We start from the raw sequence: 27,336 nt of genomic DNA, 5'->3' as shown, positions 1-27,336 counted from the left end.
TTTTTCTCTCAGGCCAAGAGGCTTCTGTAAAGTGTATAAAAACCCTGGGACACCATCCTGTTTGATCTCAGATCTGCTTTGTGTTTCAAGAGGGGGAAACCTTAAGCCATAAGGATTGAGATCCCCAGTCACTTACTGAAGTCACCCTGAATATGGACATTGAACTATAACCCATGGATTATATCTAAAAGGACTTTTGACAACTACAAGCTCATCTCTGCTATGTATCTGAACCTCAAGAATTGAATTCAAGTCTGTCTGTATATTGATCTTTTAGCCAACACTCTCTTTTCTTTTTTAATAAATTTTAGTTTAGTTAATAAGAATTGGCTATAAGTGTGGATTTTGGGTCAGATCTAAGTTATAAATGGACCTGGGTCTGGGGCCTGATCCTTTGGGATTGGGAGAACCTGTTCTTTTATATGATGAAATAAGATTTTCAGAATTCATCATCATATGTTTGACATGTGTGTCTGGATGGAGGCCTGAGGCTGGGTGCTTTAAGGGAACTGCATTGTTTGGGTAACCAGTGAGGTAATACAGAGGCTGTTTTGTGCTGGCTTGGTAAATCTAAATAGTGGAATATCCACCAGCTTTTGGGGTTTGTCTGCCTCGTTCTGTTTGCAGTTCACCCTAATTGAGTGACCTCAGCTGGCTCCCACGGGCAGCATCGTCACAACCCCACCCCTGCTATAAAAATTGTTCTAGCACCCCTGCCCCTCCATGAACAATGGGTCAATCTGCTCCCCCCCTTTCTCCCTCCCCTCTGTGTGCAATGGGCCAGTCCGCTCCCTGAACCACTCCCTGCTCCCCCTCCGTAATGGATCAGTCTGCTCCCTGCTCCCCTCCCTCCTGTGAGCCATGGGTCAGTCTGCAATGGATCAGTCCACTCCCTGCTCCCCCTCCGTAATGGGTCAGTCTGCTCCCTGTTTCCCCCCCCCCCCCTGTGAGCCATGGGTCAGTCTGCCCCCCCTCTGCAATGGATCAGTCCACTCCCTGCTCCCCCTCTGCAATGGGTTGATCTTCTCCCTGCTCCCCCACCCCTCCTGTGAGCCATAGGTGCGATGGGTCAGTCAGTCCACTCCCTGCTCCCCCTACCCCAGTGAGCCATGGGTCAGTCCACTCCCTGCTCCCCCTCTGTAATGGGTCGGTCTGCTCTCTGCTCCCCCTCCCCTCCTGTGTGCCGTGGGTCAGTCCACTGTGGGTGGCCTCCCTGTGGTCAGCTCCCATCTGTGCCATGGGGCTGACAGCCCTGCTCAGGGCCGGTCCTAGAGCAAACGGTGCCCCAGGCGGGGAGCATCTTTGGTGCCCCTGCACTTGTGAAACCTTTGGCTACCTTCTATTTGATGGCTTTGGTAGCACATTTCACGACTTCATTGCACGACTGGCATGTGTGCTTTAGAAGATGATAGCTTTGCACGCTGGGATCTGTCATTCTGGGCGGTTGGAGGAAAATGCCGCTCTCAGGAAGTCGGGGAGGTGCTTCTCCAAAGGCCCAGGACGTTCTAGGAGATTAGTGACCAACGAAGCCACCACGTGCGGAATGCCTGAAACATGTGACTTCAAAGATTCCGTTTCCCCTTTTGTCGCTAACCACAAAAACAGCCCCCCGGGCCCGGCACGCCGGAGAGCAGGCTGCCCGGATACTGCGGCGACGGGGGCCACGTAAGTACCTCTGCACGCGGATGGGCCTGACACATGCCCGAAAGCAAAGGCGTCTCTCCCGCATGCTGGAGGCGAACGTGGTCCGGCTGTAACCGCCTGCCATGTGCCGCCAGCCTCCAAATCAGAGCCTGTCCCCGCAGGACAGGCAGGGCTGAATGGGAGGAGGCATCGGCCTGCTGCAGGGTAACCTGCGCAGGATGGGGTATGCCTGGCAGATCACCTTTTTGCAGAAGCGAGCCATCTCCCATGTGGACCAGCCTCTCCTGCTCTGTTGTAAGGAACGTGGAGCGGAGTTCGCTCCCTGCTGCTGGCTGGCTGCCAGCGGTGGGCGCAGGACCCATGCTGCACCAACAGGCCCGGGCTCACCGGGACATGGATCTGCGGCCAATGCGTTGGAAAGTTCCAGCTGCCGCGGATCACAGCGGGGCGCGTGGGCTGCAGCAGCAGCGCCTTTCCGGAGGAGGCTGCGCCCAGCTCCCTCCAGCTCTCTGCAGAGCCTGGCATCATGCAGCAGGGTTGTTTTAAAAGCAACTGGAGAAATACAAGGGAATTTCTGCTGCCACCATGTGTCCCCACGAACCTCCCCCAGCTCGGCTGGCTGGTTTCTTGGGGAGGGATGGTGGTGAGGAGGAGGAGGCGGTGAGGAGGAGGAGGCGCTGTCCGCCCCGGCGCTGCCTGAAGCAGGCTGGCCCCCTGCGAATGTTTGTCTGCACCCTCCCTGCAATCCCTGGGACTGTGCATGGAGGAGCCTGTGGCAGTGCCAGCGTCGCTCCTTCTCCTGCGGCGCGGCTGGAGCAGCGGTACCACGTGTCTGTTCTACATGGAGCGTCTGCCTCAGGCCTTGTGCTTTGCAGGGTGTTTAGTCCTCTGGCTGTTGTGGTTTGTTGAGCCCTCCAGTTGCCTGGTGTTTCTCAAGCCGCCGGTTCCCCCCAGGCTCTCTGAGACATCCAGCATTGCGCTCCTGGCCTGGCGACATAGGAACGGCCGTGCCAGTCACACGCCACAAAGTGGCGCTGGACCCTGCCAAAGGCTGCCACCCTCTGCTTGCAGCCCCTGGTTTTGGAGCCGACACCCCCCTCCCCCAACATACACACACACGCACACGTGAGGCACGCATGAGTGCAGCGGTGGGACAGGCCTTCGCTCGCTCCTTGTGCGGTTGATGCTCTGGCTCCTGGGGGAGCACAGGGGACAGCCCAGCAGCTAAAGCTGCTGCATGGACGCGGGCTGGGGGTTGTGCTGCTCCACCTCTCGGGAAGCCTGTAAGTTCAGCAGTTTCCTGGGATGCCAGGAGAAGCCACAGGGCTCTGGGTGGCTCCCTGGTGCCAGGGTAGGTGCTGCTGGAGTCCATTGCACTTTAGCTCCCAATTCGAGACCAGATGGTGCCAGTAAAGCCCTGGACCTGTAGTGTTTCCTGGAGCTCCCCAGCTCACAGGCAGGATACCCCTGCTGCCCTGCCCAGTGCAAGGGGCACCCTTCCTCCACCCGGCCAGCACTGTCCCCGCAGCCTCCAGCAGAACGCAGAGCCAGCGCTGGCAGGGCGTGGATGCCGCCACACGTTTCCCACCGGGCTTTGGGTGCCGGTCCGTGATTCCGAGCTGCGCCCGAGCTGAATGTGCAGCCCCCAGATTCTGGCTTAGTCCCCAGCACAGAGCCCCAGCCCCCCTCCGGCCAGAGCTCAGAGCCTGCCGCAGACCCAGGGCGCTCGCCTGCTGAAGGCGAGAGCTCCAGTTTCAGGCTGTGGGTAGCATTCCCAGCCCTGGTTCCCAGCAGCCCCCCTCTGGTTCTGGCCAACCCAAACTTCCCAAATGCTTATGTAAGGTTTAGTCTGGCAGGAGTTCAGGGTACGGCCCCTGGCCGCTCGGCAGCCAAGAATGCAGAGAGAGCTGCTGAGAGGGAATGCAGCCGGGCTAGGCAGTATCCCGAGCCCTCTCTTCAAAGAGCTGCAGTCTGTGCCCCCCGAGCCCCCTCCCCGAATGGACGAGCTACGGGCCTGTGCCACTAACCCTGCTCTCCCAGTGCCCAAACAGTCCTTGCCCCTGGGCCCCCTCTGACAAACAGTGGTGCTGCAGCCCAGACTGGGTGCCGTGCTGCCCGTGGGGGTACCTTTAAGCCCCTGAGCATGGCCCCTTATTAGGCTGCTCCCAGAATCCTGAGCAGATTTGTTCTGATCCGATGCCGCCCCTCCCCACATGGCACGGTACGGTCCAACCGCTGCACGGCTGAGCCTCCCTGTCCTGCAGCTTTTGGCAAGCCAGAGCCTCCCCTTGCAGAATGGCCTCTGGCCTAGGGAAGATGCATGGGCTGGGAGCCAGGAGACCGGGAATTTTCAGCTTGCCTCTTGTCCGCTTAGAGCTCCTGGCACTTCACAGCCCTGAATGCTGGGGGAGGTCTTGTATCCTAACACTCACACCCCCAGCATGACCCAGAGCCGCTGTGGGGCGGGAGGAGATGGGCCTGGACCCAGACCCAGAAGGAAAGCCCAAGGCCAACTTTGAAATCCCTCTGGGAAACAATCTAGCCCTTCTCCAGCACTGCAGCAGTGGCATGATCCTCCCCAAAGCCCTGGGCGGGCGGAGAGGGTGGGTCCCTTCCCACAAGCTAGGCCCCTTGAAATACCAGCCCGGGCTGCTGGCTGGCGCAGGGCAGGGAGCGAAAGAGGCAGGAGGCACCTGGGAGTAATGAGCCAGTACATTCCATGCTCCCGGGGAGCGGCCGGCGGCTGGATGCGTTCCCCTCGCTGAAGGGCTGGGTGATTCTTAAGAGCCAGTTACCGACCTGACCGCTGCACCTGGGGCAGAGCTGTGATCGGCCTTGTCCCCCAGAGGTGCGGAGTGGGGTTCCGGTCACGGACACGCGTAGGAGGGGATACGCCGGGGAAATGGAGATCCCGTTGTCCGGACGTAGCCCAGCGTGCTGGGGCGTGATCGAGATTAACGTACCAGCCTGCCAAGTGTCCGGCGCCCAGGAAGGGGAAGCCTAGACCAGCTTGTGGATCCCTGTATTGTGCAGCCCCGATGGCAGCCACGTAGTGATCCTAACAATGCTGGACCAGGCCTGTACTCAGTGCAGACAGATCCCGATTCGCCTCTCCCATGCTTGTGACTATCAAGACAGGCCCTCTGCTGACATCTGTGGAGATACCCTGATATAAAACCAGCATAAGCAGAGACCCAGGGCTCTGATTTCAAAGCCGGGGGAGGGATGGAGTCTGGCCTCTCGCCCTCCTGTTCCACGCCATGGCAATTGTTTCTTCTCAGCGAAGTTACTCCTGATTTGCGCCTGGGTAAGAGCCCAGCGAGGCAGGCAGTTCACAATGCAGGTTCGGCATCTCATAGCCACACCAAGTCCCTCCCCGGTCTCCTCGGCCTGGTCCCAGAGTTGGGAGAGTGCCCAGGTGGCTATATGTGCCCAGGTGGCTATGTGCAAACTGCTACAGCTGATTCTCCACCGGGCAACAAGGGATGGCTGCTAGCCCAGGCTATCTGGGAGTCCAGCCCCGACTGGAGGAAGCTCTGTCACTCAAAGGGAACTCAGGGACCGTGTGTATGTGTGTTCCAGGGGCTCAGCTGGCGAGCTTTCAACTGCCAGCTCCCTCCCTCCCCTCATCCCTGCCCAGCTCACCCCCGAAGTGCCTCCTGCTGTAGCCCCAGCATCGCTAGCTCCTGAGTGATTGCCAGAGCCAGACCACGGCACGTTGCGGTGGAGGAGTTTGGAGCTCTCCTCCCCTTTCCCCACAACGCTACGGTGGGAAAAGAGGCCAAGGTCGGACTGGGGTTAGTACCATGGCTGCTCGTCCCCCTTCCCCCATAGTTGACCTTAACCTGTGAAATGGAGGTGAAAGGCAATAGATAATCTGCGTCTACACTATGAAAGAGATAGTGGTTAGGTCCGGGTTAGAAACACGTTAGTTGGGTGTCTGTACAGCACCGAGAACCAGGGGTCCAGGTCCATGGCTGGGGCTCCAGGGTGTTACCGCAATACACATGACAAATAATAAAAAGAACCCCCCCTTTACCTACCCTAGACACCATCAGACAGCTCCGGGTTGGCTCGGGCGTGGCCGCGGTGCATTGGGTCAGCTGGTACAGTTCACGGACGGTGCGTTGGGTCAGCTGCCCCGTGTCATTGACCGAGTCACCCCGGGCATGGTGTTTGCTTGCGGGGTTTTTGTTTTGCACAAAGGCAGAGGGGAAAGAAGGGAAACAAACCCACCAATTCCTCAAGTCTCAGCGGATGTGAATGTGCCGCTCCCCGTCGCCCCCTCACGACTGGTGCCGCTTTCGCCACTGGCCACCATCCCCGTGGGAACGGAGGGGAGCGGCGTTTTGCATTTTCAAGGCCTAAGATCAACAGCATCTGCTTTGCATCTGGTGTTGACTAACGTCCGCTGGCTAGCATATATAGGTATTAAGTACACACATTAAGTATTAATATAGCAGTTATATGGCTATATAGTTCTATAAAGCCTGTACCTTTGTTGTAAAACCTGTTCACTTATGCGAAGTATCCCATAACACTTTGCATTAGCTGACATAAGCTTTGGCTTAAGTAGATAGGAAAACTCAGGATCAGAACATATAATTGGTTCCTTATAGCCACCGAAAGGTAGTTACCCTCCCAAGCCTGTTTATCCCTGGAGGTGTCCTCATGCCCCTTAGTACTTGCGAGGCATCTACCCAGATCAAAGATAAAGGTGCTGGATGCATTATGAGGTGGAATGAATGGTGGGTACAGAACAAAGGGAACGGTACCTCATGGGATCAGAAAAACAATACAGAAGCTAATTGGTTGGATCTAGTTTCAAATGCCGTATCTGGTACCTTTTCCTGGTAAACAAGCAGGGCGTAAATTAAAGGATAGTTGTAGAGGAGTAACTTTAGGAGCCCACCTTCTGCATGGGGTGAACATAGCATATCTTCCCGGGATGGCTCCTCAGAGATGGGTATCCCGTAGAACCTTTTTCCTGGGCCGTATCAGTAAACCCGATGGACGCTGGTTATTTGGGCTCTTGCGCATATTTCCTAATGAACCAAAGCGTGGCCAAGCATTTGACGATACCACTCACCAACGCTGGTGAGCCTCCGACTCGCTGGTGACCCTGTGTCGCTTTCTCTCCGGTTCCCGTGATGCCAGAGCCTTATTGATCGCATGGAGACCCAGTAACAAGCCTCTGTCTGGGCATTCCCAAGGGAGCTCAGCTCCACAGTTAACACGATCTCCATTGGCCAAATGTCTGTCTTCCTTTGTGGCTAGATATTTCCATATGCCCTTCGTCTGGGGCCCAATTCTGCCACCTTTAGCAGCATGGTGGGAAGGGGATTTTTGCTTAGAAGCACTTTTGGGCCAGAGACCCTCTTTACATTGTGTATCCTGAGCCTGGCACGAGGTGGCTGAGATCCCCACCGGGGCTGCCTATGCAATAATGGCCTTACTGCCTTGGTTCCCAGGGCACTGCTAGGAGAATATGGTTATTCCAGTGGGTGTCATGGCCAGAGAAGGAGTTGGAAAGGGAACAGGGCGAGAGGCCCGCTTGCCTTTATCCTCCTCCACTGGGTTCTGGGGCTTAAACCTCCTGGTCGAAGGTATTTATCTGTCCCCTGTTACTGTAGTAACTGAGCACCTCAGTTTTCCCTACGATACCGCTGTGAGGCAGGGCAGGGCTGTTAGATGGGGAAACTGAGGCATAGAGAGGCTAAGTGACTTGCCCAAGGTGTCACAGGCAGCTGTGGCAGAGCAGGGACTGGACCCCAGGTCTCCTCAGTCCTAGATCGGTCCCCTACCCACTGCACCCCCCTTCCTCTGTGAGAAGAGGCTGTCCTGGGCTTGGCAGCTCCTCTGGCTTGTTCGTATTGACCTGTGAGAAACGCCTTTTCCAAATAGAGCAGCCCGCCCATCTGCCGCACCTTGGGGGGCTGGACCCTGCCACAGGGTGGGCAGAGCCTGGAAGAGTGGGGGTGGCTCAGCCAGTGAAGAGATCTGAGACGGGGGAGAGCAGCATGTGCTGTGATGAGGCTGGAACGGGTGTAGCAGAGGTTCTGGGCTTCCCCAGGGGAGAGGCTGCTACCCGTCTCCCCAGGACGGGCAGGTCACTGGTTTGCTGTCTGGGTGAGAATTAGACAATTGGCGGCCAGAAGGGGCCATGCTGCTCATCTGCCCGCCTGTATCACCCAGGCCAAAGAACTGTCCCAAGGGATTCCTGCATACAGCCCATAACTTGTGGTTGAGCTACTAGAAAGAGCCCCCCCTATTGAAAGTGCCCAGGCACTGGAAAGCCGCCCCTCCCCCACCCCCGTCCGGGAGCGAGTGTTCTGGCGGTTCTTCACCCCTCCCCGTTCAACATTTGTGCCTCATTTTTGTTCTTTCTGGCTAACTCACTCTCCTGACAACAAGGCTAAATAATGAACCCCAGAAGGAGCTCGGGGCTCTTGCAGGGGGGCGAGGGGAGGAGCTGTATCGGCGCTGAAATGGCCCATCTGCTTCCAGCTTCCACCCATTCATCATTAGACTCTGCAGCCCAATGACAGTAACAACCACCCTAGCTAGCAGAGGATTCCTATCTTCAGCCCTTGGCCTCTCGCTTGGTTTGCTTCCCCGGATAGGGTCAGTAAGTGGTAAACAGGAAACGCACTTGGGCCTTCACCCGCTCCCCTCCCCTGTTCTAGGCGCTCGTGAGCCTGTGATGGATGGGGGATTGCCCTGGGAAACATGGATTCCTTGGTACACCGACCAGCCGCAGCCATCAATGGCCTCTCGTTCACGCCGTGTGAGGAACGGCTGCTCCTCTGGCACGCCCTCGAGTCCAGATCGGCCCAACCGAGGGATGTGCCCTCAGATCCAAAGCTGTGTCGGATCCCACAACCCTCCAGAGACTCAGACTCACAGGCAGCCGCGACACAGAGAGGCCTTTGCCAAATGGGCCTTCAGAGCCAAAGTATTCGGGACTTGCAGCTTCCTTGGAGCCAGACGCCTCCTCCGATCCTGTAGTCACTGAGAACTCTGCCTGGCCCCTAGGACTCCGGCCGTTTGCCAGGAGCCTGCTCCGGAACCCCTATTCCGCTTTCTTTAGCCCTGGAGCTGCTGCTTTCTCCTGTCATGGCTCCCATGGGACAGCCTCCAGGGCTGGCCTCAGAGATGGGTCATCTGGGGGTTTTCTGGATCCCTCCATCTGCCCTTACATCCCGGGCTGCCTCCTCACCTGGGGCCTCAGATACAGGCCTGGGGGGACTCATTCTGTCCATGGGACTTTCCCCCATTTTCCGTGGGGAGAGAAAAGGCACTGGGTTCTTGGGCTGGGTTCCCCGTGTGACCCCGCCAACGCCTCGCTGCCTCCCAGGGCTGGCCTGCGAACATGTGACAGAGCAGCCCAGATCACGCTCTCCTCTGGAGAACATGTTGCCTCCTCTCCCCTAGCATCTGGGGCTGTGTTAGGTTGGTGTTGACCAGGCTGATCAAGGGGTCTGAGATCCTGCTGCTGCCAGTGGAATCTCTCTGGCCTCCAGCTTCTCCCACTGATGATGGGCCGACAGTCCGGTACTTGACCCCAGATCCCATCTCTACTGCGAGCCAAGCGTCTCCCTCCAGTGCCCCTTGGCCCAGAGGATCGCTGCACCGCTGGGGAAAGCTTCCAAGATATTAGACGTCACAGGTCACAAAGCCTATTCTGTGGCAATAGGCCCTGGATGGCCAATTACCTGGTAGCAATGGACAGGGTCTCTTCTCTTGCCTGTCGAATGATCCGCTGAAAGAGGCCAGGCCTGTCCCGGAGGGGCCATGAGCAGAGTGCTGAGGGCAGGAGCTCACTCCGGCTGGCTGGTTTCATTCCATTCCCCCCGGTCGCTAGCCAGCCGGGCCACTAGTGATGTTTGTGTGCGTAGACTGGCACCCTGCGGTGCTGCGCGGTGACCACGCTGCCCAGCGATGGGCTGGCTGTGCAGACGGGGGCGGGTTTGGAATCACAGCCGTGCCGCTGATTCTGCCTCGGAGAAGACGGGGTGGGTTCCGCCGACCTCTGAATAATGGCGCCCAACCAACTGCCATTAGGGTCTGTGGAAAGAGGCCCAGATGCCTGCAGTGGGGAGCCGGGCCAGGCCAAGTCCAGCCACCTTGGAAGCGAGACATCCCCTTATCCCAGCGGCTGTGGGCGCCAGGGGCTCATTCCCGAGCACTGCTGGAGTGCACAAGGCAGAGGGAGAGGTGGGCCCAGTATTGGCGCCGTACAGAGTGGGCCTGGGAAGGGCTACCCAGCGCCAGGGAACAATCTTACCGTAGGGAAACTCCAGGGGGACAGTGGGTGGGTGCCAGCTGCTGGCAGCCGGGACAAGAGTGAGGTTTGTCGCTTGGCCTGGGTACAGATCCATGTCTCCCAAAGGCTGGGACGTTTGGAACTGGGGGTGGGCATCTGGAGCGGGAGGGGCCCCCGGTATCAGTGACACCCTGGCGCCAGCAGCTCTGTGGCTATGGGAGGCGTCTGGGGGCAGCTCCTATGGCTCTGCTGGGGCCATTGACAGCAGACTTTGCCAGCTCTGGTCTCCAGCCAGGGATTAGGACATCCCTGGGGAAGGGATCTGGGGGTGTGTTAAGGTGTGAGGCAGGACAGACTCCTCCCAGTGCCCAGGGAGCCCTGTGAGTGATCCCAGAGCGCCTGGCGGGGGCAGATATCTGATTGCCAAGGAGCTCTGGGGAGCACCCTCTGCAGACCCCCCCATCGAAAGGTGGCTGTTGGAGCAGCCTGGCAGCCAGCCCCTGGTTTGGGGCACACTGTGGGCAGGGAAAATGAGGGGCCATGACCAGGGCACACCACACTGAAACTCTTCTCTGTTTTCCAGGGGCCACGAGGAGCACGGCGGGGCCGGTGTAGCTGACACAGGAGGCTGGGCAGGACCTGAATGCAAAGGGAGCTTAAAGCTGGCTGTGCCATGTCCTTTCGTCCTGCGCTCAGCATAGGGAAGGCCTGGCTGAGAACTGAGGCCCGGCAGAGTCCACCGTCGGGGAATGTGCGGCAGAATTCTCCTCTGGGTGCAGATTTGGTTCCCAAGATCTCCCCGTTGGTGTGTGACTGCTACTCGATGAAAACCTGCCCTGTGTGACCTGGCAGAGATGCGAGAGCATGTTAACTCTGAACCCTACTGATGACACACGTGCACATTTACTTTATGTCCTAAGGTGCGTCACCAAGTCTTTGAGGAGGGAGAAGTAAGGAGCTCTACCACATTTGGGGATCAAAGGGTGCCATGGGGGCGGGCTATGAACTGTTGATTGCTTTAGCAGAAGGAGCCAGCTAGTGTCTTCTCCCACAATCTCCCGATGCCTTCATAGGTGCCAGCCCCCTGCTGTCCCTCCCCAGCTGCCATGCCCTGCAGGCTCTTCCTGGCAGCTCCCATGGTGCAATCACGCAGCGTCCAGCAGCTTATGGCGAACGTGGAAAGAGCGCCCGGCAAAGGGAGCTGGCTATCCCGCTGCGCAGAGGGCGAGGGGACTCCTTCCATCGTCATTAAGGCACAGAATTTCCCATCTGCTGCACCAGAGGCCGCTGAGTTCAGCAGGGGGCCTGGCCACCGAGTCCAATGGACCTGGCATGGAAACCGGTGGGCCACAAAATCCAGGGGGGCGGGTCACTAGATCCAGGGGTCCAGCTGCAGAACCAACGGAGTCCTGGGAGAAGAAGGTGACTCTGCTGTTTGTACAGTCATGCCCCCCGGGTGCCTGCCTGGGCTTTGGGCCCCCAATCCCACCTCTGCTCGGTATATTTGGGGAGAGCCCGCTCCTTCCTCTGCAGGGATCTGGAGCCGTCCGGCTCCTGCGTGGTTTGGATCAGATCTTCCCAGGGACTCCTGCATTCAGCAGTGGGCCGGCATCCCGGGCACCTCGGCGTGTGCACTCTGCCTTCGGGGTGGCGTGCTGAGCGGGTGCCGTAGAGGGGGCATCCCAGAGGCCGATCCCAGCGCTGGCTGTGAATGGCTCTCCGACACCGCTGGAAGTCTCTGCTGGTCCTGTGGTGCCTGAGCCAGTGCTAGCTGCCTTGGGCAACATCTCCCCTTCCCCAGGCAGGATGGGGTTACAGTGAACAGCGCTGCCCTCTCTGATCCACCCTTCTCTGGAAATGGGAAGGGGAGGCTGGCCTTGGTTTCCTCCGCAGAGCTAGACGATTCCTCCAGCTGCCAGGCTTCCACTCTGACAGCTGTAGGGGAGAGGGGAAGGCGCCCGCTGCTGCTGCTGCGCTCCGGGACTGGATCAACCCCCTACACTCTGCAGATTGGAGTCCCGGTGGGCAACCAGGCGCAGCAAAGGGAACTGCGTTGCCGAAGCCCCCTCTGCGTGGGGGGAGCTGGAGACCCTGGTGGGGGCAGCAGGGCGACAGCGAGGAATCTCTGAGCTCTCGGGCTCCGTTTGCTGGCTGCAGCGATCGCTGGGCGTATTGGACCGGTCCATACAGCCCAGCCTGGACGCCCCAGTTTTGGATGTGTGTGGGGGGGCAACCTCTCCAGGGCGTCGTGGGGGCCTGCTGGCTCCCAGCCCTTGGCCTGCTGCCTCTGACTTCAAAGCTGACGCAGCCACAACCTTCTGGTCTGAATTAAGCCCAGCTGTGCGGAGCTGCATTCTTTGGGGCTGGCTCCGGCTCCCCCTCCGCCCCCCGTCGGCAGCGCATTCCACCGCCCGCTCCGGAAGCCCCGGAGCTGCCCTGTCCTGACAGCTGCGCCGCATCTGCCTGCTGCGGAGCCCGGTGACCCCAAAGGAAGCGAGAGCGACAAACAGCCCCCCACCGGGTCCTGTCCCCACACGGCCAGCCAGCCAGGTGAGGCCAGGGTCTGCGCCTACCGGGGCAAGGGGTCTCTAACTCTGCCCTAGCCCCCCCCGGGGTGCGCGAGGCTTCCATGGGGCTTGCCGGAGCCTGTCGCCTGCTGCCACTCTGCCTGCTCGTGGGGCTGCTGACCCCCAGCCCGGGGCAGCCCCCGCCGGAGTTGACGGACGATGAGATCGAGGAGTTCCTGCAGGGCTTCCTGCGGGAGGTCAGCCCCGAGGGCGAGGAGGAAGCCGGGGGGCGGGGGCTGGAGGAGCCCCCCGAGCCGCAGGGGAGGCTGAAGCCAGCAGGGAAGGACAAGGCAGCCAAGGCCCCCACAGAGGTGGAAGAAGGTAAGTGTTCTGAGAGCAACCTGGGCACAGAGGGCCCGATCCTGCCCTACTCCGCCCCCTTGGGCCCAAATCTGCCTGGCTACCTTGGGGCCCGATCCTGTCCTACCCCCCCCCCTTAGGTCCAATTCTGCCTGGGCCCTGCCCAGCCCCCTCAAGACCCCATTTCCTACATCCACTCTGCACAGGTGTGACTGGCATCCAGGGGCTGGGCAGGGGGAACTGGGCCTGGAGGGACGCGCCGGCAGGGCCAGCAGAGGGGCTGGGCTGGCTGCGACGTGCAGCTCGAGATGTGGGGTTCCCGCTGACTGGCTCGTGCTGGGTGCCCCTGGGGAGAGGGGGAGCGGGAGAGCGGAGCAGCCAGCGCCCCTTGCTGTGCCGGACTTCCCAAAATGCCTTAGGAGCTGCCGCCCCTTCCCCTGGCGCCAGGCCGGGCGGCACTACCGGGGGTTCCCAGCCGTGGGCGACAGGCTGGAGACTGGACCACAGGGCTCGCCAGCCTGGGTCCGAGCCAGGGTCCACCCAGCCCAGGGTCCGGTCTCTGACCCCTGGATGCTGCAGGAACCCTTCTGTGATGGGGCACCCCTGGCCGTCAGAGGTGGGTGTGGACTGTCCCTTCCCAAGGAGCGACAGGGGGCCTGACGGAGATGTCTGGAGATCAGCACCTGGTCGGTTGTGTCCTCCTAGCAAACCGGGTGGTTAGCGCCTGGGGCAGTGTGCTCAGCATCCCTGGGGCAAAGCCAGGGGGCAGCCATGGTGGAGTCTGTGCCCCCTGGGGCAGATCTCCCCCTCTCCCCCCATGTAGATCCCAGATCTCACCCCCTCCCCCGTCTGTCACAGTTACAAGAGAGCAAACCCCTGTATGGACAGTGTCTATTCATCAGCCCCCCCTGCACTGCATGAGCTGAGCTGCTCCCCCCTCTCCCCTGTGCCGATGGCCCAGGTAAGGAGCAGGGCTGCCGGGGGGCTAGTCCACGCTGTCCCTGTTAGAGTGGTCGATGGAGGTTTTAGCCCCTAGGGCTGAGAATCCAGCCCCACCTCCCTCCAAATGTTAGCGCAGAGGGTGATGTGGGGAGCTGATATCCCAGTGTCCCCCCTCCAGACAGCCACACGGGGGCAGGGCCGGCTTTAGGCCAATTCCACCAATTCCCCCGAATCGGGCCCCACGCCTAAGAGGGCCCCGCGCCCAGTGGCAGGGCTGCCCAGAGTGGGGGGCAAGTGGCCGAGAATCCCTTCCCTGGCTAGAGGCACCTTTTTAATTTTTACTCACCCGGCGGCGCTCCGGGTCTTCGGCAGCACTTTGGCGGCGGGTCCTTCACTCGCTCCAGGTCTTCGGTGGCACTTCGGCGGCAGGTCCTTGAGTGCCGCCGAAGACCCGGAGCGAGTGAAGGACCCGCCGCCGAAGACTCAGAGCGCCGCCCGGGAGTACAAGCCCCGCGTGTTTTTTTACGTGTTTTTTTTTTTTTTAGTCATCCCTGCCGGGGCCCCATCAAAATTGTTCGAATTGGGCCCCGCACTTCCTAAAGCCAGCCCTGCACAGGGACACAGGTGGGGCGGTTCCCCTCGCATCAGGGCTGTCTCTGGGACCAGCTCACAGGTGGGCCAGTCAGATGGTCACAAGAGTGATCCCAGGCCCGGCTCCAAAATGTCCCCACCGAGTTGCCTCTAGGGGAGAGCCCAGGCCAGGAGAGGAGCCAGGCCCACCCCCCCAAACATCAGCAGCCCAGAAAGCATGGGCTTGGCCGAGCAATAAACGCGACTGGGTACTGTCTTTGGGGGAGGTGCCCCCCTGTGTGTGTGGTGGATGCATGATGTATGTGTTCATGTGGTTCCGTGCATCCGTGTGTGTGTTTGTGTGTGTGCACGTGGTTCCCTCCATGCATGTGTTTGTGTGCCTGCCTGCTGCCACTCTCAGCCTTAACACAGCTCTGCCGCGCAGCTTTCCTGGCGGCTGGCAGGAGGTGCCTTCAGCCTTCCCCAACCCCCGGCCGCCCTGCCCCATGGCGTCCCCCTCCACGCTGACCCACAGCGGCAGCTCATCGGGTGATAACAGTGTGAACCCCGCCACATGGGTGTGTGACTGAGAACTAGAACATTTAGAGTTTTCAGTGGGAAAAAAATCAACCCCCCAAATATTTTGATTCGGAAATGGGAGCCCCTGCATGCCCCCCCCCTCCTGCTCATGGGACTTGTTGTTTGGGTGCCTTGTCCTCCCATTGGCTGCTATGGGGCCGGCTCCCTGGTCTGGCTACATCTCCCATGATGCACAACAGGTTCCCCTTTTGAGGAGGGGCTTGGAAGGCGTATGGCTGCGGAGCATCATGGGAGACAAAGTCCCCTGGGGAGCATGGCGCATCGAGGAGAAGAGGGGAGCGAGGTAACTGAACTGCATCTCCCATGGGGCATTGCAGGATCCAAATATTGCAGGTTTCGGGCATTGGTTTTTCCACTGAAATCCCCCCACAGGAAAGAGAAGCTTTTTGCAACAGCAACAACAAAAAAAGCTGGTTTAGTGGAAAAGCCAATTTTCTATATGGTCTTGATGGAAAACTTTCAGCTGGCCCTTAGCTCCATCCTCTCTCCCTCCTGCGTCCTGAGGAGGCTGCGTCATCCCTGGGCTCTATGGGGGCTGGTGTCTTTGCCAGGGCTTCCCCCAGGCTGTGAGCAGGCCCCAGAGCACAGCAGGCAGCAGGGTTCGCTTCCCCCTGCTCCCAGTCCCCACAGTGGGGTGGAAGCGCCGTGTGGATCAGGTGTCGAGTGATGGGGCAGAAAGGGGAATCCTGCATGGGAGAGTTTTGTGCGGCTGTCCTTACCAATGCCGTGCGCTGGGTCTGAGCTGACGGGCATTGCAGACCCTGGGGAAGAGCCCAGGGCTGGGATAGCAGGGGGTTGTGGGTCCGGATTGAAGGGCATGGAAGAGCTGGGCGGGGGAAAGGGATAGCCGTGCACACGCTGTCTCTCGCCAGCGCTCTCGATCACACAAGCCTCTGGCAGCACGGCCCCTCTGGGCTTTGGAAGTGGGCCGCCCACTCCGTCCTGTCAGCTTTTCCAGGCCGAGGCCTGCAGAGCGGGGTTTGGCTGCTGGCCCAGCCCTCAGGGGCGAGGTTTCCCTGCTCGGCGGCTGCCGGTGTGCAGCCTGGACCCTGGTGGGGGCTAGCTCTGTTTTGCTCAGCCTGTGGGGCTGTGCCAGCTTCTCCAAGGAGGGGGGCCGTGCTCCCTGCTCAGGGCCCCGAGCAGGACAGGAAGGCTTGTCTGAGACAGCTCTAATGGCCTGTGTCACCCAGGGGCAGGACCCTGGGTTAGGGTAGGTGGCTGGAGAGGTGTGAGCTGGGGGCCGATCATCGCAGGGAGCCGTTAACTCTGGAACCCAACAATGGCACACTGCTCTCCTTGAGGATCGTTTTGTTAGAAACCTGCAGCTTGTCTGCTTAGCCAGGGCCGCCGGGTGTATCAGCTCCGACCAGGTCGGGTGTGGGGGCATCCAATCGCTGCTGAGGTTGGGCGGGGAGTGAGGAACTCCAACTCGGCTTGTGCCCAGAATGGGGCTTCACCCACAGACCCAGGGGGCGAGGGAGCGAGGAGGAGGAGGGAGCCCTGGTTGTTGTATCCTCTGCACGGGGGACTCATTCCTCCCTGCAGCCTGCCCTGGGCATGCCAGTTCAACGGGGCCATGTGAGTGTCACGCTCCTGGGGGGCGCTGGCCAGACAGCGGGCACTCAGGGCGGTGGGGAAGTTCTGCCCCATTCCCCCAGGAGCAGGAGTGGCTACAAATCCGAGCCCAGAATTGGGCCCTCTCTGCTCACGCACCAGAGGACATGGGAACGCTGCTGCTCAGAGCTTTGGAATGAGCCTGCGGCTGCCGCGGGGCAACAGGGCCGTTACTCAGCAGCCTCATCTCCTTCCTGTCAGCCACTGAGTCATGGAGCGAGGCCTCCGTGTCTGGCTGGAGCTTGCTGGAGCCCTGGGCCAGGGAGATCTCAGAGCCCCCACCCTGACCATATGCCCGAAGAGCACCTGCCTCCTAGAGTGCCCTCTGCATCACACGCCAGTCCACGAGGGGCCTCCGGGCCAGGGCACTAACAGAGCCAGATACCCACGCTTCCCACTCCCCCTTTAGCTGTTCCCTGTTCCCCTGCCTCCATGTCCAGCTGACTATGCACCAAGGTGCTAGCTTCTGTCTTGGGGCCCATCCTGGGGTCAGATCAGTGGGGCTGGAGCTGGGCAATTATGCCAAGGCATTTCCTGCCATCTCTTTGGCGCTGGCTTCCTGCCTGTCCTGGGGAGGGCGGATTGTTCCCAGAAGAGGGGGAGATGATCCGTGACTGCTGGAGAACATTCCCAGGAAGTAAACCTCATATTCATAACCGTGGGAATTCACTGGGGCAGCTGATTGCTTTCGCCCCGTCGGGGAGTAGAAACAATTCTCAGGACCATGGTCTCCAATCAGTAGAATGGGAGGCTTGAAACACCCCCCAAGCTGCTTGCTGAGTAAGCGAGCGGCCAAGAGTGACGCACTCAAAGAACCTGGCTAATCGTTCCAACGGGTGCCCTCTCAGTTTGCAGACACGCCGCGGCCGGATTCGCTGGCTGCAGGGCTGGCACTACCAATGCTGACTATTCACAGCTTGTGAGCCTGGCTCCAAACAGCAGATTTAAAAATTCTAAATGCTGGGCTGCTTCTGCGCAGAAGTGGTGGAGAATGCAGGCAGCCTAGGTCATCGTGTGGGAAATAGAAGGAACCCCAGGGAGCTGCTTGGACACAGAGGCTGTGGACTATGGTGCTGGCAAGGCTGGGTGCCCAATGGGCCGTGGGCATCAGAAATCCCCAGTGGGTATTGTTTAATGTCCTGCTGAAAGGCAGGGGAAGAGCCAGGCCCCAACAGAGTGTGGCTGGCTTCATGTGTGGAATGACAATGACTCCCTGGGGCCCAGGTGGTTGGGGGTAGGTGGCCCCACAGACCCAATGGGGAGAGGCCTGGGGCCCAGCTGGTTGGGTGGGGGCCAGACATCGGCCTGGGACTGACTCTTTCCTTTTATACAGGGACAACTGTGAAGGTTAAAGAGAAACCTAAGAAAGGGAAAAAGGAGAGGCCTCCCAAGCCCACCAAGAAGCCCAAGGAGAAGCAGCTAAAGGCCACCAAGAAGCCCAAGGAGAAGCAGCCAAAGGCCACCAGGAAGCCCAAGGAGAAGCACCCAAAGGCCACCAAGAAGCCCAAGGAGAAGCAGCCAAAGGCCACCAAGAAGCCCAAGGAGAAGCCTCCCAAAGCCACCAAGAAGCCATCTGGTGGGAAGAGGCCCAAGATACCACCCCCCACCCAGCCCTACGAGGAAGAGGAGAGGTACTGGCAACCCGAGAGACCTCTGATCCCCCCACCAGCCGAAAAGGATTACGACCTGCCCGAGACTTCCAGAATCGCCTCACCCTATGACGAGGAAGAGGAGAGGTCCCGGACATATGGGGAACGGGACAAAGGTAAGTGCTACTGGTTGGCTGATCGGGTTGCCAGTCACTCAGCACGAGGCGCCCACCTGCCCCGCACTCCTTCCCGTCTGGTCCCATCGCCCGCCGCCTCTCCAGAGCCCCCCAACCTCAAGAGCGACCCCCCAATTCCTACACATGACAGGCTCCTCCCCCTTTAGCATGAAAGGATATGACCAAGGAGTTACCAATCCGTGAGCGTCACTAAACATGCTGCACGGCCAGTCTGAGCGGTGGCTTCTCCCTGGAGAACGCCTCGTGGGCATCGGAACAGTGTCTGGGGCGACATCTCCCTGCTTGGTAGCATCAGGGTCCCTTGGAGTAGAAACAGGGCCAGGAGGCTCTCGGGTGCCGTCACTGCCTCTGGCTGTATTGCAGCTCGGGATTTCCAGGAGGCGGCAGTGTTGTGGAACTTGTGCTTCAAGACTGGGTTATGAGTCTTTTCCGGGGCATGTTCGGTGCCATTTCTCTCCACTGAGGCAGAGGGCCAGGTGCAGTCACTCCAGGGCTCCCCCAGTCAGCTTGGTCGTCCCTCACTAAGATTTTCTCACCCAGCCTGACCGCCTAGCCACAAATAAGCACATCCACCTGATTCTTATGAACATCCAGTTTAACCAGTCCAGGTGAGACCCTAAATTACCTCCCATAAACAACATTGCTGGCATCTGGTTTGCAATCGCATGGGCTTCATTGCTATAGGCCAAGAGAAAAATTGCAATATTGTGTGATAAGCCACCTTTATCGGGGGGTCATAGTCTAGATCGCTTGCTTGAATGTCTGCAGGAACATTTCTGCCAGGACGGTGAGGAGCTGAGGTGCCATGTTAGATATCATTTCTCTCAACAAACAATTGGACATCTTCGGATGTGAGTTAGGTTCCGTTGTCACCATCTGCTCAGAAACTCCCGTCCCTGAAAAGCCAAGTCCTAACCCTCTGCGCTGACCTAGTGGAATGCACACAGAATACTGCAAGTCGGTTAGGTTGGGCATCTACGGTAATATATGGCCCTGAAAACGGTCAGGTATTATCCATGCAATGGAGCACGTTTAGGCATGTGTTGCGTTGGCTGACAATCTTGACGCTTGTTCTGCCATTTCCTCCATTGTGTATCAATCCCTGCCCACCACCCGGGACTCTTGGCCAGACTTTGCCTTTTTGAAATTCCCAAATAGTCTTTGTCTAATTCTTGGAATACGCGGGCCCTGAGCCCCATAGGAATAACTACGTTCGCAACCTTGGTATACACTTAACAGTTCTTTGTGAGCAAAGAAAGATGGACACAGCTGTCCATGCATATTACTCCATCCACTCCTCGAAATGTCCTGCTCTTTCACCAGCACTGGGTCATTGTTAGGGTTTTGTTGGCCATGGCAAGGGTGCCACATAGAACATACCTGCCTGGCTCTGGTGCCACTTCCGTATGCCAGCTTACCTGCCACTTTCCAACGGGCCAGCATGTCAAGCAATCTGCATTCGCATGTCGGTTGGCCCTTTTGAACATCACCCCTCTCTGTAACCGTGCTGGAGTCATTGCCGGGACTCCTTTAAAACCGAAAGCAGCGGTTGGTGAATTGTTGCCTACCCAGGGATTGGTGACACTTTTTAACTCCACTCTGAGCTTCTCGCTCACTTCAAGTACAGCTCCCTTCCCTTCTGCCAAGAGATCTAAAGCAGTGAGATCTTCCACCTCATGTGAAATGACTGCTCCAGTTCCATTACGTGAGGCAGCACAAGCTATCTTCATAAGCAAAGGTGCACTGTAGTTGGTAAGGACCCTTCCCGATCCTGGAAGCTTCTTGACTTCATCAAGAACGGTGGCTCACTGTAGACCAGTGGTTTTCAAACTTTTTTTCTGGCAACCCAGTTGAAGAAAATTGTTGATGCCTGCAACCCAATGGAGCTGGAGATGAGGGGGTTGGGGTGTGGGAGGGGCTCAGGGCTGGGGCAGAAGGTTGGGGTGGGGGGATGAGGGTTGTGGGGTAGGGCTGGGAATGAGGGGTTCAGGGTGTGGGAGGAGGCTCTTGGCTGGGGAAGGGGGTTGGGGTGCAGGAGGGGGGTCAGGGCTCTGGGCTGGGGGTGCAGGCTCTGGGGGTGGGGGCGGGGGGGGGGGGGTTGGGGTGCAGGAGGGGGCTCCGGGGTGGGGGGGGGGGGTACTGGGCTGGGGCAGGGGGTTGGGGCACAGGGTTGGGGCATGAGCTTACCTCCAGCGGCTCTGGTCACTGGCAAAGCCGGGGTGCAGAGGCAGGCTTCCTGCCTGTCCTGGCACCACAGACTGCGCTGTGCCCCGGAAGCGACCAGCAGCAGGTCCAGCTCCTAGGCGGAAGTCCGCAGGCACCACCACTCCCAGCTCCCATTGGCCAGTTCCCAGTCAATGGGAGTGCGGAGCTGGTGCTCTGGGCGGGGGCAGGGCACAGAGCCCTGTGGCTCCCCTGCCTAGGAGCTGGACCTGCTGCTGGCCACTTCCAGGGCACAGCGCGGTGTCAGAACAGGTAGGGACTACTAGTTTTTACTGGCCGGCTGCCAGGGTCCCTGGGTGCTGAGCAAGGCGACCCAGTGCCTTGCATTCTGCGACCCAGTACTGGGTCGCGACCTGAAGTTTGAAAACCACTGCTGTAGATGGACAAGGTGGGTGAGGTCTTTTATTGGACCAACTTCGATTGGTGAGAAAGTCGAGCTGTAGACCTACACCACTTCTGTGCAACAGCTCATAACCTGGCCGCTGCGTTAAGTAAGGTCGGTCAGTAGTAACTGACCGTGCCCAGAAAGGAATGTGAGTGGGACACATTTCGTGGCTGGGATGCCATAAGGACAGCTTCGCCTTGCTCTTGGGATTTATGCAGCTCATCTTTGTCGATGGAATGGCCACCGTATGCAACTGAACCTTGGAAAAAATCCCATTTCTCCTTGTTTGCCCCAAGCCCACATTCAGACTCACAATGGCCACCGGGAGGTTCTCCAGGTGTTCCTCACCCCTAGCTCTTGTGACCAGTGTAGTAGCCTCGTAATGCCCTCTAATAGCAGGTCCAGAGCTCGCTTCCAGATAGCGAGTGTGGATGCTATTCCAAACACCGGCCAGTGATGTTGGAATAAGTCCTTGTGTGTGTTCATTGCACAGTACTTGTGACAATCTTCAATCTCCATTTGTAGATAGGCTCAGGCTCGGTCGATCTCGGAGAGACACCTCCCACCAGCTAATGAGGCAATGATAGCCTGACTTCCAGGCCAGAGGTACTGATCTTCATGCAGTACCGGGCAACCTTGAAATCACCACAAATGTGGCCAGCCGTGTTCTTTTTCATAGAATCATAGAATATCAGGGTTGGAAGGGACCTCAGGAGGTATCTAGTCCAACCCCCTGCTTAAAGTAGGACCAATCCCCAGGCAGATTTTTGCCCCAGCTCTCTAAATGGCCCCCTCAAGGATTGAATTTACAACCCTGGGTTTAGCAGGCCAAGGCTCAAACCACTGAGCTATCCCTCCTCCCCCTTTTTCACTCCATTTGCTCCAGTTGACCTTGGGTATAATTCTGGAGTCCTAAGCGCCCTATGGCAAAATGCACTGGACGAACTTTGCAAAATGTAGGAATTGCTCCCTCTTCAGGCACAAGTTTTGCTGGCAGGTGTTTTAAGGTTTTGATGCCCTCCTGAAAGACATCCTCTGCCTTGTCCACAAGGTTTGTTTTGGGCCAGAGGCCATAACATTTTGTAAATCTGCTGGCATTTCGAAATCAACGGGAATTAGGTTCCTAAACAACTTGGAGGATCTGGACCTTTATGCTCTGCTGTCCACCTGAGTCTCTCTCAGCCACTCTCCCTCAAATAATACCTGACCCTCTCGTGTCACAGCAGAGAGGTTTAACAGGCGCTGTACACATTTGTATGTCGCGTTCAGTGTAATAACCGCCAGGGCAGTGAGGACTTCCCCTGTGTATGTTTTTAGTAGCACCAAGTTTTCTGCAACGTCCCCTCTTTAAAGAGCCTCAGATTATCTGACACAGACATGGCAGACCTGGTATCCAGCTCCATTTGACGTCTTGCTCCGTCCGGTGTAAAGAAATCCAACGGACCCGTTATTGTTACACAAACTGTTGGAGAGATGGAATTGGAATTGGAAAAGATTCAGAAAAGGGCAACAAAAATGATTAGGGGTATGGAACGGCTTCCCTGTGAGGAGAGATTAATAAGACTGGGACTTTTCAGCTTGGAAACTAAGGGGGGATGTGATAGAGGTCTATAAAATCATGCCTGGTGTGGAGACAGTAAATAAGGAAGTGTTATTTACTCCTCATAACACAAGAACTAGGGGTCACCCAACAAAATTAATAGGCAGCAGGTTTAAAACAAACAAAAGGAAGTATTTCTTCACACAGAGTACAGTCAACCTGTGGAACTCCCTGCCAGAGGATGTTGTGAAGGCCAAGACTATAACAGGGTTCAAAAAAGATAAGTTCATGGAGGATAGGTATTAGCCATTATGGGCAGGGATGGTGTCCCTAGCCTCTGTTTGCCAGAAGCTGGGAATAGGTGACAGGGGATGGATCAGTTGATAGTTATCTGTTCTGTTCATTCCCTCTGGGGCACCTGGCATTGGCCACTGTCGGAAGACAGGATACTGGGCTAGATGGACCTTTGGTCTGACCCAGTATGGCTGCTCTTATGTTCTTATGCCCCAGCATTCTCCGTGGACTCCACGCTGTCACCGGCGAGCTGATGAAAGCCCCCGGGCTTGTCCTTGTGAGATCGTGGTTGTGCGTTTTGCACATCACCTGTCTGCACCCCAGTTTGTTGCAGCTTCTGCAGGGTTTGTCTGTGAACCAACAGTCCTTTGCATGGAGGGCCGGTTTGCCGCAGCAGGGGCATGCAGACAGAGTGCTGTCCGTTTTTGAGCTGACCTCCCATTTATTTGTTGCCTAGGTGCTGTTGCAGCTCCCAGGCAGTTTTAGCAGCTGTCTCCATCAATAACGCAATTTCTAGTGCACATGTGAGGGTTAAAGCAGCCTCAGTCGATGCTCCATCTTGCAAACTGCACAGTAACTGAACACCCCATTGAAACGCTCTCCAAACTGGCACTGCGCTGTTAATGTCCTTGACCCAGCCGCAAATTCGGGACTTGCTGTTTGGTTCTATTTATAAAAGCGGAAACGCTCCGCGGTGCCCAGGGGCTGGGGGGAGGCGACTTGGGAGAATTTCCACAACCTCAGCAAACATCTGCTGAGTAAGAGAAGCCTGGAGGGTTGTGTTCCAGGTTATTAGCTGTAACCCCCCCTTCCGCTGAGTAAAACCACCACTTTAGTCGTCTCACTTGTACCATTAGCTATTCCGAGCTGTTCCACTCAGCCAGAGAGCTGGGCCAGTCCTCACCAGAGCTGCCAAGGGCATTTTCCCCAAACAGCCAGAGGTCTTTAAACCCTTTCCCTGCAGGCCGCCGGGTACCGCGCGCCTACCCCCCAGGGACTGTCCCGCCGGGTACCCAGCGCCTCCCCCTGGGGACTGTCCCCGCCGGGTACCGAGCGCCTACCCCCCCGGGGACCGTCCCCACCGGGTACCGAGCGCCTACCCCCCCGGGGACTGTCCCACCGGGTGCTGAGTCTCTCCCTGCAGGGACAAGGGCCGTGTGGCTTCCCCAGGCCCTGAGAGCTCCTCCTTCTCCCAGCAGCGTGGCGCTGAGCCCTTTGCTTGGCTTGGTCCATGCGCAGCCTGACCCCCTGTCCTGTGGCTCTGCCCGCAGGGATCAAGAGGGCTGTTCGGTCCCAGCCCCCTGCCTTCCCGCCCCTCCCCAGACCCCGGCCCAGTGCTCTGAACTCCTGCCCTGTGTTTTGCAGCTGGATTTCCCGAGGAGCCGGACGAGCCACGCGGGGCTGAAGAACAGGAGCCGGGGAGCCGCCGGAGTAAGAGTGATTCGGGGAGGAGGGTGGGGGTTAGGGGGGGACCCGCCCCCCTTGCAGCACTGCCCTGGCACTTCGTACAGGCTTGGTCCCGTCTCCCTAGGGCACAGGAGCCGGGAGCAGCTCGGTGAGCTTTGGCGGGAACAGCATGCGCTGCTGAGAGCTGTGGGGGGTGGAGGTGGCACGAGGGCAGGGTGTGGGCAGCATGCGGGCCATGCAGCACGAGGGCGGCTGGGCAGTGCATGGGCAGGGGCGGCTGCAGAGGCCCTGGCGCAGCGGGCAGGTGCCCGGCCTGAGGACCCCTCCCAGCCAACGGGTTTTGTTCCTAGATGAGTTCCATGAGCCCCCGACGGAGCCGTGGGAGCCCGGCAGGGAGGACCGGAGACCGGCGCCCGACCCCGGTGAGCGCTCGCCATCTGCATGGGGCCTGGCCCTGGCCGTGTGCCCCTCAGTTCCCTGTCCTGAACCCAGAGCGTCCCCGTGGCCTCGGGGAGGGCAGGAGAGTCTCCAGGAGCCCCCAGCCCTGGCACATCCTGTGGGAGCCCGGGGGGCGGGGGGAGGGAGGGCCGCCCCTCGGGCCCACGGCCCTGGTGCAGCCTCCCAGATGGGGCTGTAGCAATGACTGCGCTGCCCTCTCCGGCCTGCTGTTTGGCTCCAGCCTGGTGCAGCAGAGAGCAGCCCCTGCCGTGTCCCCCCCGCCTGGCCCCGGCACCCTCGCGGGCAGCAGCTGGTGACTGTGTCTGTCTCTCTCCGCAGTGCTGACGGAAGAGCCCGAGCCACCCACGCTGGACTACAATGAGCAGATCGAGCGGGAGGACTACGAGGACTGTACGGGACTGCTGCTATCTCCCCGTGGCCCCTCCACCCAGACCCTCGCTCCCCTCTGGGCCCCGGCCCCGTGGGGACAGCCCTGCCCTAGAGCAAGCGCACCCCAGGGACCCCCCCACACCAAGAAGAAGGGGCCGGCCTGCGACCCCCGATGCTCCCTTGGGATGGGGCAGCCTCACCTCCTAGGCCCCAGACCCCCAGCGCTGCACAGCCCCATCCCCTGTGCCCCTGGCCCCCCAGCACTCCCCTGAGGCTGCAGTGTGGAGCCTGGACCACAGAACGGCCCCTGCCCAACAGCTGGGGACTGAGCAGAGCCCGGAGCCCCAGTGCTGGGATCCTGTAAGATGGCTCTTAAACACCTGATACCCCTTGGGCCAAAGTCCTACAGGGCCTGAGCCTCCTGTGCCCAGCATCAGACCCCTTTTGGACTCGGGACAGGGGTAAGTGATGCCCACGGTGCCAGGTGGGGAGGATCGGGCCCACAGTCTCTGTGCAGGGGGGACTACGACCAGGGCTGCTGGCATCAGCTGCTCTCAGAGTAAAGCTGCCAGGATCCGGCCTGCTCTGCCCCCTTGACCCCACTCGCAACAGTGAAGGGAGACCACCACCCCCTGACACTGAGTGCCCCCTCCCGCCCCAGGATTGCCCCGGCTCTCGGATGGCCTGGTAGAAAGCCAGCCCTGCATCTGCTGGCCAGGCTGCCGCCCCGTTCTCCCCAGGGGGGCGTTACCCTTCCTCTTGCCAGCCCTTTCTGCCCACTCTGGACACTCACGCCACATGGGAGCCCCCTGCCCCAACCCCGGGAGAAACCCCCTGGTTAGAGCCTCCGCTCTCCCTCCCGCAGCAGGACAGTGACAAACCTATGTTCCTTCCCCCCAGTCGAATACGTCCGGCAGCAGCAGAAACCCAAGAAACCTCTGAGCAGGAAGAAACCTGAGAGGCCGCCGTTGGAGGTGGAGGAGAAGCCAAGTACGTTTCCTCCGGCCCCAAGTCTTCCCCAGCCAGGGAGGAAGGGGACTGGGGGACAGGCAGGGAAGAAAACCCCTTGAGTGGGCCACCACTGGAGGGGTCTGAGGCTGCCCTGCATCGGTGCAGAGGCTGTTGTGTGCACCGGCACCAAACCAGAGGGACCAGGGAGCCACCCCCCTCCCCATACTTTTTAACAAGAGGCACATAAGTGCAGAATTCATGTCCTCTGCAGATTGTTTTTCCCCTGCAGAATAATAGAGTCTGCTGCGGAGGCGCTGCGATTACACCTTTCACCCACCAGGGGCTGCTGTGTCACCAGAAGAAAGGGCAGCTGGCTCAGCCAGCCGCAGAGAGGGAGGGGGCACTTTGGCCTTGGGCCCCTCCCCCTTCTACAAAGGTTCTGGTGCCCTGGGTCATGTGCCCGCTGGGCAGAGAGGTGCCCACTCCTCATGCCCAGCTCCCCATGCAAAGCAGCACTTCCCCACTGCTTGGGTGTCAGGGCCCTTTCCATGGGGCTCACAGACTCCGCTGCATGGGGAGCCGCAGGGGCGGTGCCCTTGGGTGACGTGCCCAGGCCCAACTAGAACCTTGGACTCTGCCCCTGCCCCTTAGCCACACATCTGTGACCCACACAGCCTGGGAACCAAGGACCTGCTCAGTGTAGGAGGGGCTGGGGTGCTCCCACACCATGGTTATTCTGGCCCCCTGCAAAGTCCCCAGGGGCTAGTGAAGCAGAGGGGCAATTTAGGGCAGCCCTCAGGTCTGCTCCAGCCACTGTCCCTGAATTTGCCTCAGAGCACCTCAGACCACAGGCCTAGTGCCCTATAATACCACAGATCAATGGGGAGGGGTTGTGGGGGTTGGACCATGATCTCTCGTCTGAAAGGCCACCTGCCTGCCCTGTCCTGGGCCACGCTGTGCTGTGGGCAGCTGAACATTAGCCCTCGGAGGGTCTGTCCTGGGCTAAGTCCCCCCAGCCCTGGCGGCTCTCCCCTGAGGGCACCTGGCTGTACCCGCCTCCCTGGGGCTCACTCGGACTCTCTCCTCCCCCTGTAGAGCCGCCCGTGGAGCCACCCCCACCGCCCCCCGAGAGGGACTACGATGAGGAGCTGCCACTGCCACCACTGCCGGACTACGACGACAGTAGGTGTCGGCCGCCTCAGGACGGACCCTCGGCCCCCCAGCCGCTTGTGCCCGGCCTCCTGACCCAGCACCCGGCCTCCTCCCCCACCAGCACTCGGCCCCTGCCCTTCCCCCCAGCACCCTGCCTTCCCCCGCAGCTCTCTGTCCCCCTCTCCCCTGCTCTGGACCCCACAGCTTTCTGTCCCCTTCCCTCCTACTGCCCTACACTCAGACACCACAGCCCTGGCCCCCGTATGA

At 59.2% G+C, this 27,336-nt stretch overlaps 1 protein-coding gene across 1 annotated transcript; it reads left to right on the top strand.

The window, feature by feature from the left end:
- The first annotated feature begins 1,439 nt into the window (after nucleotides 1-1,439).
- Nucleotides 1,440-27,336, top strand: LOC115271283 (adipocyte enhancer-binding protein 1-like). The gene is made up of 9 exons (XM_029912725.1): nucleotides 1,440-1,665; nucleotides 10,494-12,798; nucleotides 17,837-18,268; nucleotides 24,097-24,162; nucleotides 24,489-24,560; nucleotides 24,916-24,987; nucleotides 25,867-25,956; nucleotides 27,013-27,099; nucleotides 27,311-27,336. The coding sequence occupies exons 2-9, from the start codon at nucleotides 12,540-12,542 to the stop codon at nucleotides 27,334-27,336; spliced, it is 1,104 nt and encodes a 367-aa protein (XP_029768585.1). The 5' UTR covers nucleotides 1,440-1,665; nucleotides 10,494-12,539.

Source organism: Terrapene carolina, unplaced genomic scaffold (genome assembly GCF_002925995.2).
Source record: "Terrapene carolina triunguis isolate 2854851 unplaced genomic scaffold, T_m_triunguis-2.0 Scaffold53, whole genome shotgun sequence".
In the NCBI taxonomy this organism is placed as follows: domain Eukaryota; kingdom Metazoa; phylum Chordata; order Testudines; family Emydidae; genus Terrapene; species Terrapene triunguis.
The sequence above is the reverse complement of the archived record's forward strand: the minus strand, read 5'-3'. Positions and strand labels throughout refer to the sequence as shown.